Source organism: Salvelinus fontinalis, chromosome 24, assembly GCF_029448725.1.
Source record: "Salvelinus fontinalis isolate EN_2023a chromosome 24, ASM2944872v1, whole genome shotgun sequence".
NCBI classification, from domain to species: Eukaryota; Metazoa; Chordata; class Actinopteri; order Salmoniformes; family Salmonidae; genus Salvelinus; species Salvelinus fontinalis.
Genome location: NC_074688.1, coordinates 44,573,626 through 44,590,192, shown reverse-complemented (window position 1 = coordinate 44,590,192; position 16,567 = coordinate 44,573,626). Strand labels below are relative to the sequence as shown.

At 51.1% G+C, this 16,567-nt stretch overlaps 1 protein-coding gene across 3 annotated transcripts in view; it reads right to left on the bottom strand.

Annotated features, from left to right (window-relative positions):
• Nucleotides 1–589: 589 nt before the first annotated feature.
• Nucleotides 590–16,567, bottom strand: part of rcbtb2 (regulator of chromosome condensation (RCC1) and BTB (POZ) domain containing protein 2) — a 43,916-nt gene continuing 27,938 nt past the window's right edge. For 2 of the 3 annotated variants that reach the window (XM_055880776.1, XM_055880777.1), the window contains exons 9-12: nt 15,210–15,336; nt 9,158–9,297; nt 8,565–8,695; nt 590–803 (exon numbers count right to left, since the gene is read on the bottom strand). In XM_055880776.1, the coding sequence (XP_055736751.1) occupies nt 663–803; nt 8,565–8,695; nt 9,158–9,297; nt 15,210–15,336 (539 nt within the window). In that variant the 3' untranslated portion in view covers nt 590–662. Of the gene's footprint in view, nt 840–8,564; nt 8,696–9,157; nt 9,298–15,209; nt 15,337–16,567 lie in introns of all 3 variants that reach the window. The other variant, XM_055880778.1, reaches the window with a different exon arrangement.

Sequence of the window (16,567 nt, the reverse complement as noted above, 5' to 3'; positions counted from 1 at the left end):
GTCCAATAGCATCCAAACCCTCCACAGCAGCAAACTGAGACGACCCTCCCTCTAACAGTGTGCCCGATAGGACCAGTGTTACAGGTCCTATTGCTCCCTCTAACAGTGTGCCCGATAGGACCAGTGTTACAGGTCCTATTGCTCCCTCTAACAGTGTGCCCGATAGGACCAGTGTTACAGGTCCTATTGCTCCCTCTAACAGTGTGCCCGATAGGACCAGTGTTACAGGTCCTATTGCTCCCTCTAACAGTGTGCCCGATAGGACCAGTGTTACAGGTCCTATTGCTCCCTCTAACAGTGTGCCCGATAGGACCAGTAGGACCTGTAGGACTCACCCATTCCCCTCCCCCATTCCCCTTCCTGCTCCCCCATCGCCCTCACCCATTTTCCTACCTGCTCCCCCATCCCCCTCACCCATTCCCCTTCCTGCTCCCCCATCCCCCTCACCCATTCCCCTCCTGCTCCCCCATCGCCCTCACCCATTCCCCTTCCTGCTCCTCACACCCGCTCCCCCATCGCCCTCACCCATTCCCCTACCCGCTCCCCCATCCCCCTCACCCATTCCTGCTCCCCCATCCCCCTCACCCATTCCCCTTCCTGCTCCCCCATTCCCCTTCCCCAGTCTCTTAACCCAGCGTCTTAGCCTGTGGGCTGTGGATCAGTCAGTTTTTGAAGGCCCCATAGCGACTAGCTTTACTGATGAAGGTCTTCAGCAGCTCGTGGTCCATGTCGGCGAAGGCCTGCGTCTGCGTAACGGCGGTCAGGTGGTTCACACAGAACTTGAAGCAGAACTCTTCCAGGTCCTGTAGGAGGAGGAACAGGGAGACGGCTGGTCAGCGCTGGGGACAGGAGGAGTACAACACAGAGGGCAGTGACTGTAGAGGTAACAGCTAGTACAACACAGAGGGCAGTGACTGTAGAGGTAACAACTAGTACAACAGACAGGGCAGTGACTGTAGAGGTAACAGCTAGTACAACAGACAGGGCAGTGACTGTAGAGGTAACAGCTAGTACAACAGACAGGGCAGTGACTGTAGAGGTAACAGCTAGTACAACATAGAGGGCAGTGACTGTAGAGGTAACAGCTAGTACAACATAGAGGGCAGTGACTGTAGAGGTAACAGCTAGTACAACAGACAGGGCAGTGACTGTAGAGGTAACAGCTAGTACAACAGACAGGGCAGTGACTGTAGAGGTAACAGCTAGTACAACACAGAGGGCAGAGGTAACAGCTAGTACAACAGACAGGGCAGTGACTGTAGAGGTAACAGCTAGTACAACAGACAGGACAGTGACTGTAGAGGTAACAGCTAGTACAACACAGAGGGCAGTGACTGTAGAGGTAACAGCTAGTACAACACAGAGGGCAGTGACTGTAGAGGTAACAGCTAGTACAACACAGAGGACAGTGACTGTAGAGGTAACAGCTAGTACAACAGACAGGGCAGTGACTGTAGAGGTAACAGCTAGTACAACAGACAGGGCAGTGACTGTAGAGGTAACAGCTAGTACAACATAGAGGGCAGTGACTGTAGAGGTAACAGCTAGTACAACATAGAGGGCAGTGACTGTAGAGGTAACAGCTAGTACAACAGACAGGGCAGTGACTGTAGAGGTAACAGCTAGTACAACACAGAGGGCAGTGACTGTAGAGGTAACAGCTAGTACAACACAGAGGGCAGTGACTGTAGAGGTAACAGCTAGTACAACACAGAGGGCAGTGACTGTAGAGGTAACAGCTAGTACAACAGACAGGACAGTGACTGTAGAGGTAACAGCTAGTACAACAGACAGGGCAGTGACTGTAGAGGTAACAGCTAGTACAACAGACAGGGCAGTGACTGTAGAGGTAACAGCTAGTACAACACAGAGGGCAGAGGTAACAGCTAGTACAACAGACAGGGCAGTGACTGTAGAGGTAACAGCTAGTACAACAGACAGGACAGTGACTGTAGAGGTAACAGCTAGTACAGCAGACAGGGCAGTGACTGTAGAGGTAACAGCTAGTACAACACAGAGGGCAGTGACTGTAGAGGTAACAGCTAGTACAACATAGAGGGCAGTGACTGTAGAGGTAACAGCTAGTACAACATAGAGGGCAGTGACTGTAGAGGTAACAGCTAGTACAACACAGAGGACAGTGACTGTAGAGGTAACAGCTAGTACAACAGACAGGGCAGTGACTGTAGAGGTAACAGCTAGTACAACAGACAGGGCAGTGACTGTAGAGGTAACAGCTAGTACAACATAGAGGGCAGTGACTGTAGAGGTAACAGCTAGTACAACACAGAGGGCAGTGACTGTAGAGGTAACAGCTAGTACAACACAGAGGGCAGTGACTGTAGAGGTAACAGCTAGTACAACACAGAGGGCAGTGACTGTAGAGGTAACAGCTAGTACAACACAGAGGGCAGTGACTGTAGAGGTAACAGCTAGTACAACATAGAGGGCAGTGACTGTAGAGGTAACAGCTAGTACAACACAGAGGGCAGTGACTGTAGAGGTAACAGCTAGTACAACATAGAGGGCAGTGACTGTAGAGGTAACAGCTAGTACAACATAGAGGGCAGTGACTGTAGAGGTAACAGCTAGTACAACATAGAGGGCAGTGACTGTAGAGGTAACAGCTAGTACAACACAGAGGACAGTGACTGTAGAGGTAACAGCTAGTACAACAGACAGGGCAGTGACTGTAGAGGTAACAGCTAGTACAACAGACAGGGCAGTGACTGTAGAGGTAACAGCTAGTACAACAGACAGGGCAGTGACTGTAGAGGTAACAGCTAGTACAACATAGAGGGCAGTGACTGTAGAGGTAACAGCTAGTACAACATAGAGGGCAGTGACTGTAGAGGTAACAGCTAGTACAACAGACAGGGCAGTGACTGTAGAGGTAACAGCTAGTACAACAGACAGGGCAGTGACTGTAGAGGTAACAGCTAGTACAACACAGAGGGCAGAGGTAACAGCTAGTACAACAGACAGGGCAGTGACTGTAGAGGTAACAGCTAGTACAACAGACAGGACAGTGACTGTAGAGGTAACAGCTAGTACAACACAGAGGGCAGTGACTGTAGAGGTAACAGCTAGTACAACACAGAGGGCAGTGACTGTAGAGGTAACAGCTAGTACAACACAGAGGACAGTGACTGTAGAGGTAACAGCTAGTACAAGAGACAGGGCAGTGACTGTAGAGGTAACAGCTAGTACAACAGACAGGGCAGTGACTGTAGAGGTAACAGCTAGTACAACATAGAGGGCAGTGACTGTAGAGGTAACAGCTAGTACAACATAGAGGGCAGTGACTGTAGAGGTAACAGCTAGTACAACAGACAGGGCAGTGACTGTAGAGGTAACAGCTAGTACAACACAGAGGGCAGTGACTGTAGAGGTAACAGCTAGTACAACACAGAGGGCAGTGACTGTAGAGGTAACAGCTAGTACAACACAGAGGGCAGTGACTGTAGAGGTAACAGCTAGTACAACAGACAGGACAGTGACTGTAGAGGTAACAGCTAGTACAACAGACAGGGCAGTGACTGTAGAGGTAACAGCTAGTACAACAGACAGGGCAGTGACTGTAGAGGTAACAGCTAGTACAACACAGAGGGCAGAGGTAACAGCTAGTACAACAGACAGGGCAGTGACTGTAGAGGTAACAGCTAGTACAACAGACAGGACAGTGACTGTAGAGGTAACAGCTAGTACAGCAGACAGGGCAGTGACTGTAGAGGTAACAGCTAGTACAACACAGAGGGCAGTGACTGTAGAGGTAACAGCTAGTACAACATAGAGGGCAGTGACTGTAGAGGTAACAGCTAGTACAACATAGAGGGCAGTGACTGTAGAGGTAACAGCTAGTACAACACAGAGGACAGTGACTGTAGAGGTAACAGCTAGTACAACAGACAGGGCAGTGACTGTAGAGGTAACAGCTAGTACAACAGACAGGGCAGTGACTGTAGAGGTAACAGCTAGTACAACATAGAGGGCAGTGACTGTAGAGGTAACAGCTAGTACAACACAGAGGGCAGTGACTGTAGAGGTAACAGCTAGTACAACACAGAGGGCAGTGACTGTAGAGGTAACAGCTAGTACAACAGACAGGGCAGTGACTGTAGAGGTAACAGCTAGTACAACAGACAGGGCAGTGACTGTAGAGGTAACAGCTAGTACAACATAGAGGGCAGTGACTGTAGAGGTAACAGCTAGTACAACATAGAGGGCAGTGACTGTAGAGGTAACAGCTAGTACAACAGACAGGGCAGTGACTGTAGAGGTAACAGCTAGTACAACACAGAGGGCAGTGACTGTAGAGGTAACAGCTAGTACAACACAGAGGGCAGTGACTGTAGAGGTAACAGCTAGTACAACACAGAGGGCAGTGACTGTAGAGGTAACAGCTAGTACAACAGACAGGACAGTGACTGTAGAGGTAACAGCTAGTACAACAGACAGGGCAGTGACTGTAGAGGTAACAGCTAGTACAACAGACAGGGCAGTGACTGTAGAGGTAACAGCTAGTACAACACAGAGGGCAGAGGTAACAGCTAGTACAACAGACAGGGCAGTGACTGTAGAGGTAACAGCTAGTACAACAGACAGGACAGTGACTGTAGAGGTAACAGCTAGTACAGCAGACAGGGCAGTGACTGTAGAGGTAACAGCTAGTACAACACAGAGGGCAGTGACTGTAGAGGTAACAGCTAGTACAACATAGAGGGCAGTGACTGTAGAGGTAACAGCTAGTACAACATAGAGGGCAGTGACTGTAGAGGTAACAGCTAGTACAACACAGAGGACAGTGACTGTAGAGGTAACAGCTAGTACAACAGACAGGGCAGTGACTGTAGAGGTAACAGCTAGTACAACAGACAGGGCAGTGACTGTAGAGGTAACAGCTAGTACAACATAGAGGGCAGTGACTGTAGAGGTAACAGCTAGTACAACACAGAGGGCAGTGACTGTAGAGGTAACAGCTAGTACAACACAGAGGGCAGTGACTGTAGAGGTAACAGCTAGTACAACACAGAGGGCAGTGACTGTAGAGGTAACAGCTAGTACAACACAGAGGGCAGTGACTGTAGAGGTAACAGCTAGTACAACATAGAGGGCAGTGACTGTAGAGGTAACAGCTAGTACAACACAGAGGGCAGTGACTGTAGAGGTAACAGCTAGTACAACATAGAGGGCAGTGACTGTAGAGGTAACAGCTAGTACAACATAGAGGGCAGTGACTGTAGAGGTAACAGCTAGTACAACATAGAGGGCAGTGACTGTAGAGGTAACAGCTAGTACAACACAGAGGACAGTGACTGTAGAGGTAACAGCTAGTACAACAGACAGGGCAGTGACTGTAGAGGTAACAGCTAGTACAACAGACAGGGCAGTGACTGTAGAGGTAACAGCTAGTACAACATAGAGGGCAGTGACTGTAGAGGTAACAGCTAGTACAACACAGAGGGCAGTGACTGTAGAGGTAACAGCTAGTACAACACAGAGGGCAGTGACTGTAGAGGTAACAGCTAGTACAACACAGAGGGCAGTGACTGTAGAGGTAACAGCTAGTACAACACAGAGGGCAGTGACTGTAGAGGTAACAGCTAGTACAACATAGAGGGCAGTGACTGTAGAGGTAACAGCTAGTACAACATAGAGGGCAGTGACTGTAGAGGTAACAGCTATTACAACACAGAGGGCAGTGACTGTAGAGGTAACAGCTAGTACAACACAGAGGGCAGTGACTGTAGAGGTAACAGCTAGTACAACACAGAGGGCAGTGACTGTAGAGGTAACAGCTAGTACAACAGACAGGGCAGTGACTGTAGAGGTAACAGCTAGTACAACACAGAGGGCAGTGACTGTAGAGGTAACAGCTAGTACAACACAGAGGGCAGTGACTGTAGAAGTAACAGCTAGTACAACAGACAGGGCAGTGACTGTAGAGGTAACAGCTAGTACAACAGACAGGGCAGTGACTGTAGAGGTAACAGCTAGTACAACACAGAGGGCAGAGGTAACAGCTAGTACAACAGACAGGGCAGTGACTGTAGAGGTAACAGCTAGTACAACAGACAGGACAGTGACTGTAGAGGTAACAGCTAGTACAGCAGACAGGGCAGTGACTGTAGAGGTAACAGCTAGTACAACACAGAGGGCAGTGACTGTAGAGGTAACAGCTAGTACAACACAGAGGGCAGAGGTAACAGCTAGTACAACAGACAGGGCAGTGACTGTAGAGGTAACAGCTAGTACAACAGACAGGACAGTGAATGTAGAGGTAACAGCTAGTACAACACAGAGGGCAGTGACTGTAGAGGTAACAGCTAGTACAACACAGAGGGCAGTGACTGTAGAGGTAACAGCTAGTACAACACAGAGGGCAGTGACTGTAGAGGTAACAGCTAGTACAACACAGAGGGCAGTGACTGTAGAGGTAACAGCTACTACAACATAGAGGGCAGTGACTGTAGAGGTAACAGCTAGTACAACAGACAGGACAGTGACTGTAGAGGTAACAGCTAGTACAACACAGAGGGCAGTGACTGTAGAGGTAACAGCTAGTACAACACAGAGGGCAGTGACTGTAGAGGTAACAGCTAGTACAACAGACAGGACAGTGACTGTAAAGGTAACAGCTAGTACAACAGACAGGGAAGTGACTGTAGAGGTAACAGCTAGTACAACACAGAGGGCAGAGGTAACAGCTAGTACAACAGACAGGGCAGTGACTGTAGAGGTAACAGCTAGTACAACACAGAGGGCAGTGACTGTAGAGGTAACAGCTAGTACAACACAGAGGGAAGTGACTGTAGAGGTAACAGCTAGTACAACACAGAGGGCAGTGACTGTAGAGGTAACAGCTAGTACAACACAGAGGGCAGTGACTGTAGAGGTAACAGCTAGTACAACAGACAGGACAGTGACTGTAGAGGTAACAGCTAGTACAACACAGAGGACAGTGACTGTAGAGGTAACAGCTAGTACAACACAGAGGGCAGTGACTGTAGAGGTAACAGCTAGTACAACACAGAGGGCAGTGACTGTAGAGGTAACAGCTAGTACAACAGACAGGACAGTGACTGTAGAGGTAACAGCTAGTACAACACAGAGGACAGTGACTGTAGAGGTAACAGCTAGTACAACACAGAGGGCAGTGACTGTAGAGGTAACAGCTAGTACAACACAGAGGGCAGTGACTGTAGAGGTAACAGCTAGTACAACAGACAGGGCAGTGACTGTAGAGGTAACAGCTAGTACAACAGACAGGACAGTGACTGTAGAGGTAACAGCTAGTACAACAGACAGGGCAGTGACTGTAGAGGTAACAGCTAATACAACACAGAGGGCAGTGACTGTAGAGGTAACAGCTAGTACAACACAGAGGGCAGTGACTGTAGAAGTAACAGCTAGTACAACAGACAGGGCAGTGACTGTAGAGGTAACAGAGAGGGTCTGGGCTGGCTGGTCGGCGGCCAGGGTCTACGGGAGGACAACAGAGAGGGTCTGGGCTGGTCAGTGTTCAGGGTCTACGGGAGGACAACAGAGAGGGTCTGGGCTGGTCAGTGTTCAGGGTCTACGGAAGGACAACAGAGAGGGTCTGGGCTGGTCAGTGTTCAGGGTCTACGGAAGGACAACAGAGAGGGTCTGGGCTGGTCAGTGTTCAGGGTCTACGGGAGGACAACAGAGAGGGTCTGGGCTGGTCAGTGTTCAGGGTCTACGGGAGGACAACAGAGAGGGTCTGGGCTGGTCAGTGTTCAGGGTCTACGGTAGGACAACAGAGAGGGTCTGGGCTGGTCAGTGTTCAGGGTCTACGGGAGGACAACAGAGAGGGTCTGGGCTGGTCAGTGTTCAGGGTCTACGGGAGGACAACAGAGAGGGTCTGGGCTGGTCAGTGTTCAGGGTCTACGGGAGGACAACAGAGAGGGTCTGGGCTGGCTGGTCGGCGGCCAGGGTCTACGGGAGGACAACAGAGAGGGTCTGGGCTGGCTGGTGTTCAGGGTCTACGGGAGGACAACAGAGAGGGTCTGGGCTGGTCAGTGTTCAGGGTCTACGGGAGGACAACAGAGAGGGTCTGGGCTGGTCAGTGTTCAGGGTCTACGGGAGGACAACAGAGAGGGTCTGGGCTGGTCAGTGTTCAGGGTCTACGGGAGGACAACAGAGAGGGTCTGGGCTGGCTGGTGTTCAGGGTCTACGGGAGGACAACAGAGAGGGTCTGGGCTGGTCAGTGTTCAGGGTCTACGGGAGGACAACAGAGAGGGTCTGGGCTGGTCAGTGTTCAGGGTCTACGGGAGGACAACAGAGAGGGTCTGGGCTGGCTGGTCAGTGTTCAGGGTCTACGAGAGGACAACAGAGAGGGTCTGGGCTGGCTGGTCAGTGTTCAGGGTCTACGGGAGGACAACAGAGAGGGTCTGGGCTGGTCAGTGTTCAGGGTCTACGGGAGGACAACAGAGAGGGTCTGGGCTGGTCAGTGTTCAGGGTCTACGGGAGGACAACAGAGAGGGTCTGGGCTGGTCAGTGTTCAGGGTCTACGGGAGGACAACAGTACGTATTAAGCCTCTTACCCTGGCCTCGTACTTGACGGCAGCAGAGAGCAGCGTAACAGCATTTTCCTCAGAGATGCCTCTCTTGATGGTCTCCTGACACAGTCTCTTCAGACGCGTCTCACGGTAGAACGTAGCTAAGTCCAGGAGACCTACAGTAAACACGGGAGAGATACATGGAATACGGCCCAAATGGTGCCCCAGTCATTTTACAGTGATCTCCCGCTGAGTCCAAGTTGACGGAGGAATTCTAGTGTATTACAACACTTTCTATAAGCCGTCTTAACTCACGTGAGGCCCTAGATGCTGATTTGGGGTCCTTTGCGAACCGCCTGGTAAATCATTATGCTAGGAAAAACACTGCGTCGTACCTCTGGCCTAAAGTTACGCTAGGGTTAGGTGTCGTACCAGGCGGCAGGGTAGCCTAGTGGTTAGAGCGTCGGACTAGTAACCGAAAGGTTTCAAGATCGAATCCCCGAGCTGACAAGGTACAAATCTATCGTTCTGCCCCTTGAACAAAGCTGTTAAACCCACTGTTCCCCGGTAGGCCGTCATTGAAAATAAGAATTTGTTCTTAACTGACTTAGTTAAATAAAGGTAAAATAAATACGAACCTATGGCGTCCTCTGGAGGCAGGTTGATGGTGTCCGTGTACAGGTATTCCAGGAAGGCCCTGTACACCAGGTAAGAGAACTGGTGGACCTCAATAGACTCCTCGTCTGTCTCGTTCAGCAACACACGGAAATGTTCACACCTGAAACCATGGACAAATGACAACAAATCAGTCACCGTGGAGGGTGGCGACAGACCAGTCACCGTGGAGGGTGGCGACAGACCAGTCCCCGTGGAGGGTGGCGACAGACCAGTCACCGTGGAGGGTTGCGACAGACCAGTCACCGTGGAGGGTGGCGACAGACCAGTCCCCGTGGAGGGTGGCGACAGACCAGTCACCGTGGAGGGTTGCGACAGACCAGTCACCGTGGAGGGTGGCGACAGATCAGTCAGATTGGAAGGTGGCGACAGACCAGTCCCCGTGGAGGGTGGCGACAGACCAGTCACCGTGGAGGGTGGCGACAGACCAGTCACCGTGGAGGGTGACGACAGACCAGTCACCGTGGAGGGTGGCGAACAGATCAGTCACCGTGGAGGGTGGCGACAGACCAGTCACCGTGGAGGGTGGCGACAGACCAGTCACCGTGGAGGGTGACGACAGACCAGTCACCGTGGAGGGTGACGACAGACCAGTCACCGTGGAGGGTGACGACAGACCAGTCACCGTGGAGGGTGACGACAGACCAGTCACCGTGGAGGGTGGCGACAGACCAGTCACCGTGGAGGGTGGCGACAGACCAGTCACCGTGGAGGGTGACGACAGACCAGTCACCGTGGAGGGTGACGACAGACCAGTCACCGTGGAGGGTGACGACAGACCAGTCACCGTGGAGGGTGACGACAGACCAGTCACCGTGGAGGGTGACGACAGACCAGTCACCGTGGAGGGTGGCGACAGACCAGTCACCGTGGAGGGTGGCGACAGACCAGTCACCGTGGAGGGTGACGACAGACCAGTCACCGTGGAAAATATGTGCCCTGATGTGAAGTTTGAATTCAGCCCATGTAGATCTATGGAGCATAGCTAGCTGGCTAATTAGATACACTACATGACCAAAAGTAAGTGGACACCTGCTGGTCGAACATCTCATTCCAAAATCATGGGCATTAATATGGAGTTGGTCCCCCCCTTTGCTGTTATAACAGCCTTCACTCTTCTGGGAAGGCTTTCTACTAGATGTTGGGACTTGCTTCCAGTCAGCCACAAGAGCATTAGTGAGGTCGGGCAGTGATGTTGGGCGATTAGGCCTGGCTCGCAGTCGGCGTTCCAATTCATCACAAAGGAGTTCGATGTGGTTGAGGTCAGGGCTCTGCGCAGGCCGGTCAAGTTCTTCCACACCGATCTCGACAAACCGTTTCTGTATGGACCTCGCTTTGTGCACGGGGGCATTGTCATGCTTAAACAGGAAAGGGCCATCCCCAAAATGTTGCCACAAAGTTGGAAGCACAGAATCATCTAGAATGTAATTGTATGCTGTAGCGTTAAGATTCCCCTTCACTGGAACTAAGGGGCACGAAACATGAAAAACAGACCCAGACCATTATTCCTCCTCCACCAAACATTACAGTTGGCACTATGCATTCAGGCAGGTACTGTTCTCCTGGCATCCGCCAAACCCCAGATTCGTCCGACGGACTGCAAGATGGTGAAGTGTGATTCATCACTCCAGACAACATGTTTCCACTGCTCCAGAGTCCCAATGGCGGGGAGCTTTTACACCACTCCAGCCGACGCTTGGCATTGCACATGGTGATCTTAGGCTTGTGCGTGGCTTCCCGGCCATGGAAACCCATTTCATTTAACTCCTTACGAACAGTTCTTGTGCTGACGTTGCTTCCTGAGGCAGTTTGTGCTGCGACCAACGACAGACCATTGTTTTACGCACTACATCACTCTCCGCTCCCGTTCTGTGAACTTGTGTGGTCTACCACTTCACGGCTGAGCCGTTGTTGCTCCTAGACGTGTTCACTTCACAACAACAGCGCTTACATTTGACCGGGGCAGCTCTAGCAGGGTAGAAATTTGACAAACTGACTTGTTGGAAAGGTGGCATCCCTATGACGGTGCCACGTTGAAAGTCACTGAGCTCTTCAGTACGGGTCATTCTACTTCCAATGTTTGTCTATGGAGATTGCATGGCTGTGTGCTCGATTTTATACACCTGTCAGCAACGGGTGTGTGGCTGAAATGGCCGGAATCCACTCATTTGAAGAGGTATCCACATACTTTTGTAAATATGTATCTAGTTTCTACACGGAGTACACCAAACATTAGGAATACCTGCGTCCGGCACCTACTACCATACCCCGTTCAAAAGACACTTCAATGTCTTGCCCGTTCACCCTCTGAAAGGCACACATACACAATCCACGTCTCAAATGGAGTCAAAGTCTTCTTTCCTCTCCTTCACCTACACTGAGCGACATACAATACAGGATCCGTAGCGTTCACCTGGTCAATCTGTGTCGGGGGGGGGGGGGGAAACAGCAGGTGTTCTTAATGTTTTGTCAACTCCATGTAGAAACAAAACACGTCTCCAGATGTAAAATAAATAACATTTTCTTTACCTCTGATTTGGCAAATGGAAAACCATGGCGTTTAAGGCATGAGGATGTTGCATAACAAAAGAACCAGAGGGGAAACTATAGCTGTGTCTTTGCTTCCTCATAGCGTCAACAGGAAGGACAGAGACACTGAATCATAGGTCCAAACACCGCAGTGAAAACATAGCAGACCTGGGAGGAGACAAGGCAACTACTGGAAATCAACATGTCATAATAACACATTGTTTACAGAAATGTTTGTAGCTGTGTGTGGGGGGGGATGGGGTGGCATGAAAAACTAACTCTGAACCCGTGGCAAAATGTGTATAATTCAAAGAAGTTACCCGTTTTAGCTTGCAGGAGGGCCTCGCCTTGACTAGGGTAGAGAGAGAGAGGAGAGACAGACTCGACTAGGGGAGAGAGAGAGGAGAGACTTGACTAGGGGGGGAGAGAGAGAGAGACTTGACTAGGGGAGAGAGAGAGAGACTTGACTAGGGGAGAGAGAGAGAGAGACTTGACTAGGGGAGAGAGAGAGAGAGACTTGACTAGGGGAGAGAGAGAGAGAGAGAGAGAGAGAGAGAAGAGAAGAGAAGAGAAGAAAAGAGAAAGAGAGAGAGAGAGACTTGACTAGGGGAGAGACTTGACTAGGGGGGAGAGAGAGAGAGAGAGAGAGAGAGAGAGAGAGAGAGAGAGAGACTTGACTAGGGGAGAGACTTGACTAGGGGGGAGAGAGAGAGAGAGAGAGAGAGAGAGAGACTTGACTAGGGGAGAGACTTGACTAGGGGAGGGGAGAGAGAGGGAGAGACTTGACTAGGGGAGGGGATAGAGAGAGAGAGACTTGACTAGGGGAGGGGAGAGAGAGAGAGAGACTTGACTAGGGGAGGGGAGAGAGAGAGACTTGACTAGGGGAGGGGAGAGAGAGAGACTTGACTAGGGGGGAGAGAGAGAGAGAGAGGGAGAGAGAGAGAGAGAGAGAAGAGAAGATAAGAGAAGAGGAGAAAGAGAGAGACTTGACTAGGGGAGAGACTTGACTAGGGGAGAGAGAGAGAGAGAGAGACTTGACTAGGGGAGGGGAGGGGAGAGAGACTTGACTAGGGGAGGGGAAAGAGAGAGACTTGACTAGGGGAGGGGAGAGAGAGAGACTTGACTAGGGGAGGGGAGAGTGAGAGACTTGACTAGGGGAGGGGAGAGAGAGAGACTTGACTAGGGGAGGGGAGAGAGAGAGACTTGACTAGGGGAGAGAGAGAGACTTGACTAGGGGAGAGAGAGAGAGAGAGAGACTTGACTAGGGGAGGGGAGAGAGAGAGAGAGACTTGACTAGGGGAGGGGAGAGAGAGAGAGAGACTTGACTAGGGGAGGGGAGAGAGAGAGACTTGACTAGGGGGGAGAGAGAGAGAGAGAGGGAGAGAGAGAGAGAGAGAGAAGAGAAGATAAGAGAAGAGGAGAAAGAGAGAGACTTGACTAGGGGAGAGACTTGACTAGGGGAGAGAGAGAGAGAGAGAGACTTGACTAGGGGAGGGGAGGGGAGAGAGACTTGACTAGGGGAGGGGAAAGAGAGAGACTTGACTAGGGGAGGGGAGAGAGAGAGACTTGACTAGGGGAGGGGAGAGTGAGAGACTTGACTAGGGGAGGGGAGAGAGAGAGACTTGACTAGGGGAGGGGAGAGAGAGAGACTTGACTAGGGGAGAGAGAGAGACTTGACTAGGGGAGAGAGAGAGAGAGACTTGACTAGGGGAGGGGAAAGAGAGAGACTTGACTAGGGGAGGGGAAAGAGAGAGACTTGACTAGGGGAGAGAGAGACTTGACTAGGGGAGAGAGAGAGAGAGGAGAGAGAGACTTGACTAGGGGAGAGACTTGACTAGGGGAGAGAGAGAGAGAGAGAGACTTGACTAGGGGAGGGGAGGGGAGAGAGACTTGACTAGGGGAGGGGAAAGAGAGAGACTTGACTAGGGGAGGGGAGAGAGAGAGACTTGACTAGGGGAGGGGAGAGTGAGAGACTTGACTAGGGGAGGGGAGAGAGAGAGACTTGACTAGGGGAGGGGAGAGAGAGAGACTTGACTAGGGGAGAGAGAGAGACTTGACTAGGGGAGAGAGAGAGAGAGACTTGACTAGGGGAGGGGAAAGAGAGAGACTTGACTAGGGGAGGGGAAAGAGAGAGACTTGACTAGGGGAGAGAGAGACTTGACTAGGGGAGAGAGAGAGAGAGGAGAGAGAGACTTGACTAGGGGAGAGAGAGAGAGAGGAGAGAGAGACTTGACTAGGGGAGAGAGAGACGTGACTAGGGGAGAGAGAGACTTGACTAGGGGAGAGAGAGACTTGACTAGGGGAGAGAGAGACTTGACTAGGGGAGAGAGAGACTTGACTAGGGGAGAGAGAGACTTGACTAGGGGAGAGAGAGAGAGGAGAGAGAGACTTGACTAGGGGAGAGAGAGAGAGAGAGAAAAAGAGAGAGAGACTTGACTAGGGGAGAGAGAGAGAGAGAAAAAGGGAGAGAGACTTGACTAGGGGAGAGAGAGAAGCTTGACTAGGGGAGGAGTGAGGTCTGAGGAGTAATGATGAAGTTCCTAACATGTATTCCCTAACGGTGACTGGCAGCTATCTCTCTGGGTCTCTCCAGTGACCAGCGGGCTGTCTCGAAGACGGTGGTCTGTGTTTCGCGGGCACAGTGTGGCGGGGGGACACAATGTGTCGGGGGGGGGGGGGGGGGCACAGTGTGGCGGGGGGGGGCACAGTGGTACAAAGAGCTAAATAACCTTCAGAATGATGTTGAGCCGCAAATAAATGATGTTTTTACAGAGGAAAAGGGGAAGTATGTCCTCTGTTTGGTAGAAATACTAAAACACACAGCATATACTGAATAAACATGTCACGATTTACAGTTGTTTGGATAAAAGCGTTGGCTACATGAACATCCTCATTGTATTAAACCATGGTTCTGTGTGACCAAGGTCCATAAGGGAGACAACCTGGGTCTGTTTGGCACCGTTTGAACATCTTGGCCCCATGTTCTGTTATAATCTCCACCCGGCACAGCCAGAAGAGGACTGGCCACCCCTCAGAGCCTGGTTCCTCTCCACCCGGCACAGCCAGAAGAGGACTGGCCACCCCTCAGAGCCTGGTTCCTCTCCACCCGGCACAGCCAGAAGAGGACTGGCCACCCCTCAGAGCCTGGTTCCTCTCCACCCGGCACAGCCAGAAGAGGACTGGCCACCCCTCAGAGCCTGGTTCCTCTCTAGGTTTCTTCCTAGGTTCTGTCCTTTCTAGGGAGTTTTTCCAAGCCACCGTGCTTCTACATCTGCATTGCTTGCTGTTTGGGGTTTTAGGCTGGGTTTCTGTACAGCACTTTGAGATATCAGCTGATGTTAGAAGGGCTTTATACATACATTTGATTTGATTTACACAGGCCGCCCAAATTCTGATCCCCCCCCCCAACTACTGTCAAATGAGGTGATCTGATTGGTATAAAAGATGTGAATTGGCCTGCCTGTGTAAACTCAGTCCTTTAGGTACCTGATCTTCAGGAGGGCTTTATGCACGTGGATACACTTTCCATCCACGAGGAACTTGAGATCTGAGATGTCCGGACTGTCAAACTCCCTCTTCAGAGACTGGGCCACTGTCAAGTAGTCATCACCATCTGAATAACACAGAACACAAAAATCTGTCAGTCCTCTACAACAGGCCAGAGCAAAACCACTCAACCTATTGGAAATACTTCAAATAGTATCTGATCCCAGGTCTGTAACCATCATCACTTCCTGTACAGTGTCAGTCTTTACCCACGGTTGAGGAAGTGTGTCAGTCTTTACCCACGGTTGAGGAAGTGTGTCAGTCTTTACCCACGAGGTGTGTCAGTCTTTACCCACGAGGTGTGTCAGTCTTTACCCACGAGGTGTGTCAGTCTTTACCCACGAGGTGTGTCAGTCTTTACCCACGAGGTGTGTCAGTCTTTACCCACGAGGTGTGTCAGTCTTACCCACGGTTGAGGAAGTGTGTCAGTCTTTACCCACGGTTGAGGAAGTGTGTCAGTCTTTACCCACGGTTGAGGAGGTGTGTCAGTCTTTACCCACGGTTGAGGAGGTGTGTCAGTCTTTACCCACGAGGTGTGTCAGTCTTACCCACGAGGTGTGTCAGTCTTTACCCACGAGGTGTGTCAGTCTTTACCCACGAGGTGTGTCAGTCTTTACCCACGAGGTGTGTCAGTCTTTACCCACGAGGTGTGTCAGTCTTTACCCACGAGGTGTGTCAGTCTTACCCACGAGGTGTGTCAGTCTTACCCACGAGGTGTGTCAGTCTTACCCACGAGGTGTGTCAGTCTTTACCCACGAGGTGTGTCAGTCTTACCCACGAGGTGTGTCAGTCTTTACTAACGAGGTGTGTCAGTCTTACCCACGAGGTGTGTCAGTCTTTACTAACGAGGTGTGTCAGTCTTTACTAACGAGGTGTGTCAGTCTTTACCCACGAGGTGTGTCAGTCTTTACTAACGAGGTGTGTCAGTCTTACCCACGAGGTGTGTCAGTCTTTACCCACGAGGTGTGTCAGTCTTTACCCACGAGGTGTGTCAGTCTTTACCCACGAGGTGTGTCAGTCTTTACCCACGAGGTGTGTCAGTCTTACCCACGAGGTGTGTCAGTCTTACCCACGAGGTGTGTCAGTCTTACCCACGAGGTGTGTCAGTCTTTACCCACAGTGAGGAGGTGTGTCAGTCTTACCCACGAGGTGTGTCAGTCTTACCCACGAGGTGTGTCAGTCTTACCCACGAGGTGTGTCAGTCTTACCCACGAGGTGTGTCAGTCTTAACCACGAGGTGTGTCAGTCTTACCCACGAGGTGTGTCAGTCTTTACTAACGAGGTGTGTCAGTCTTACC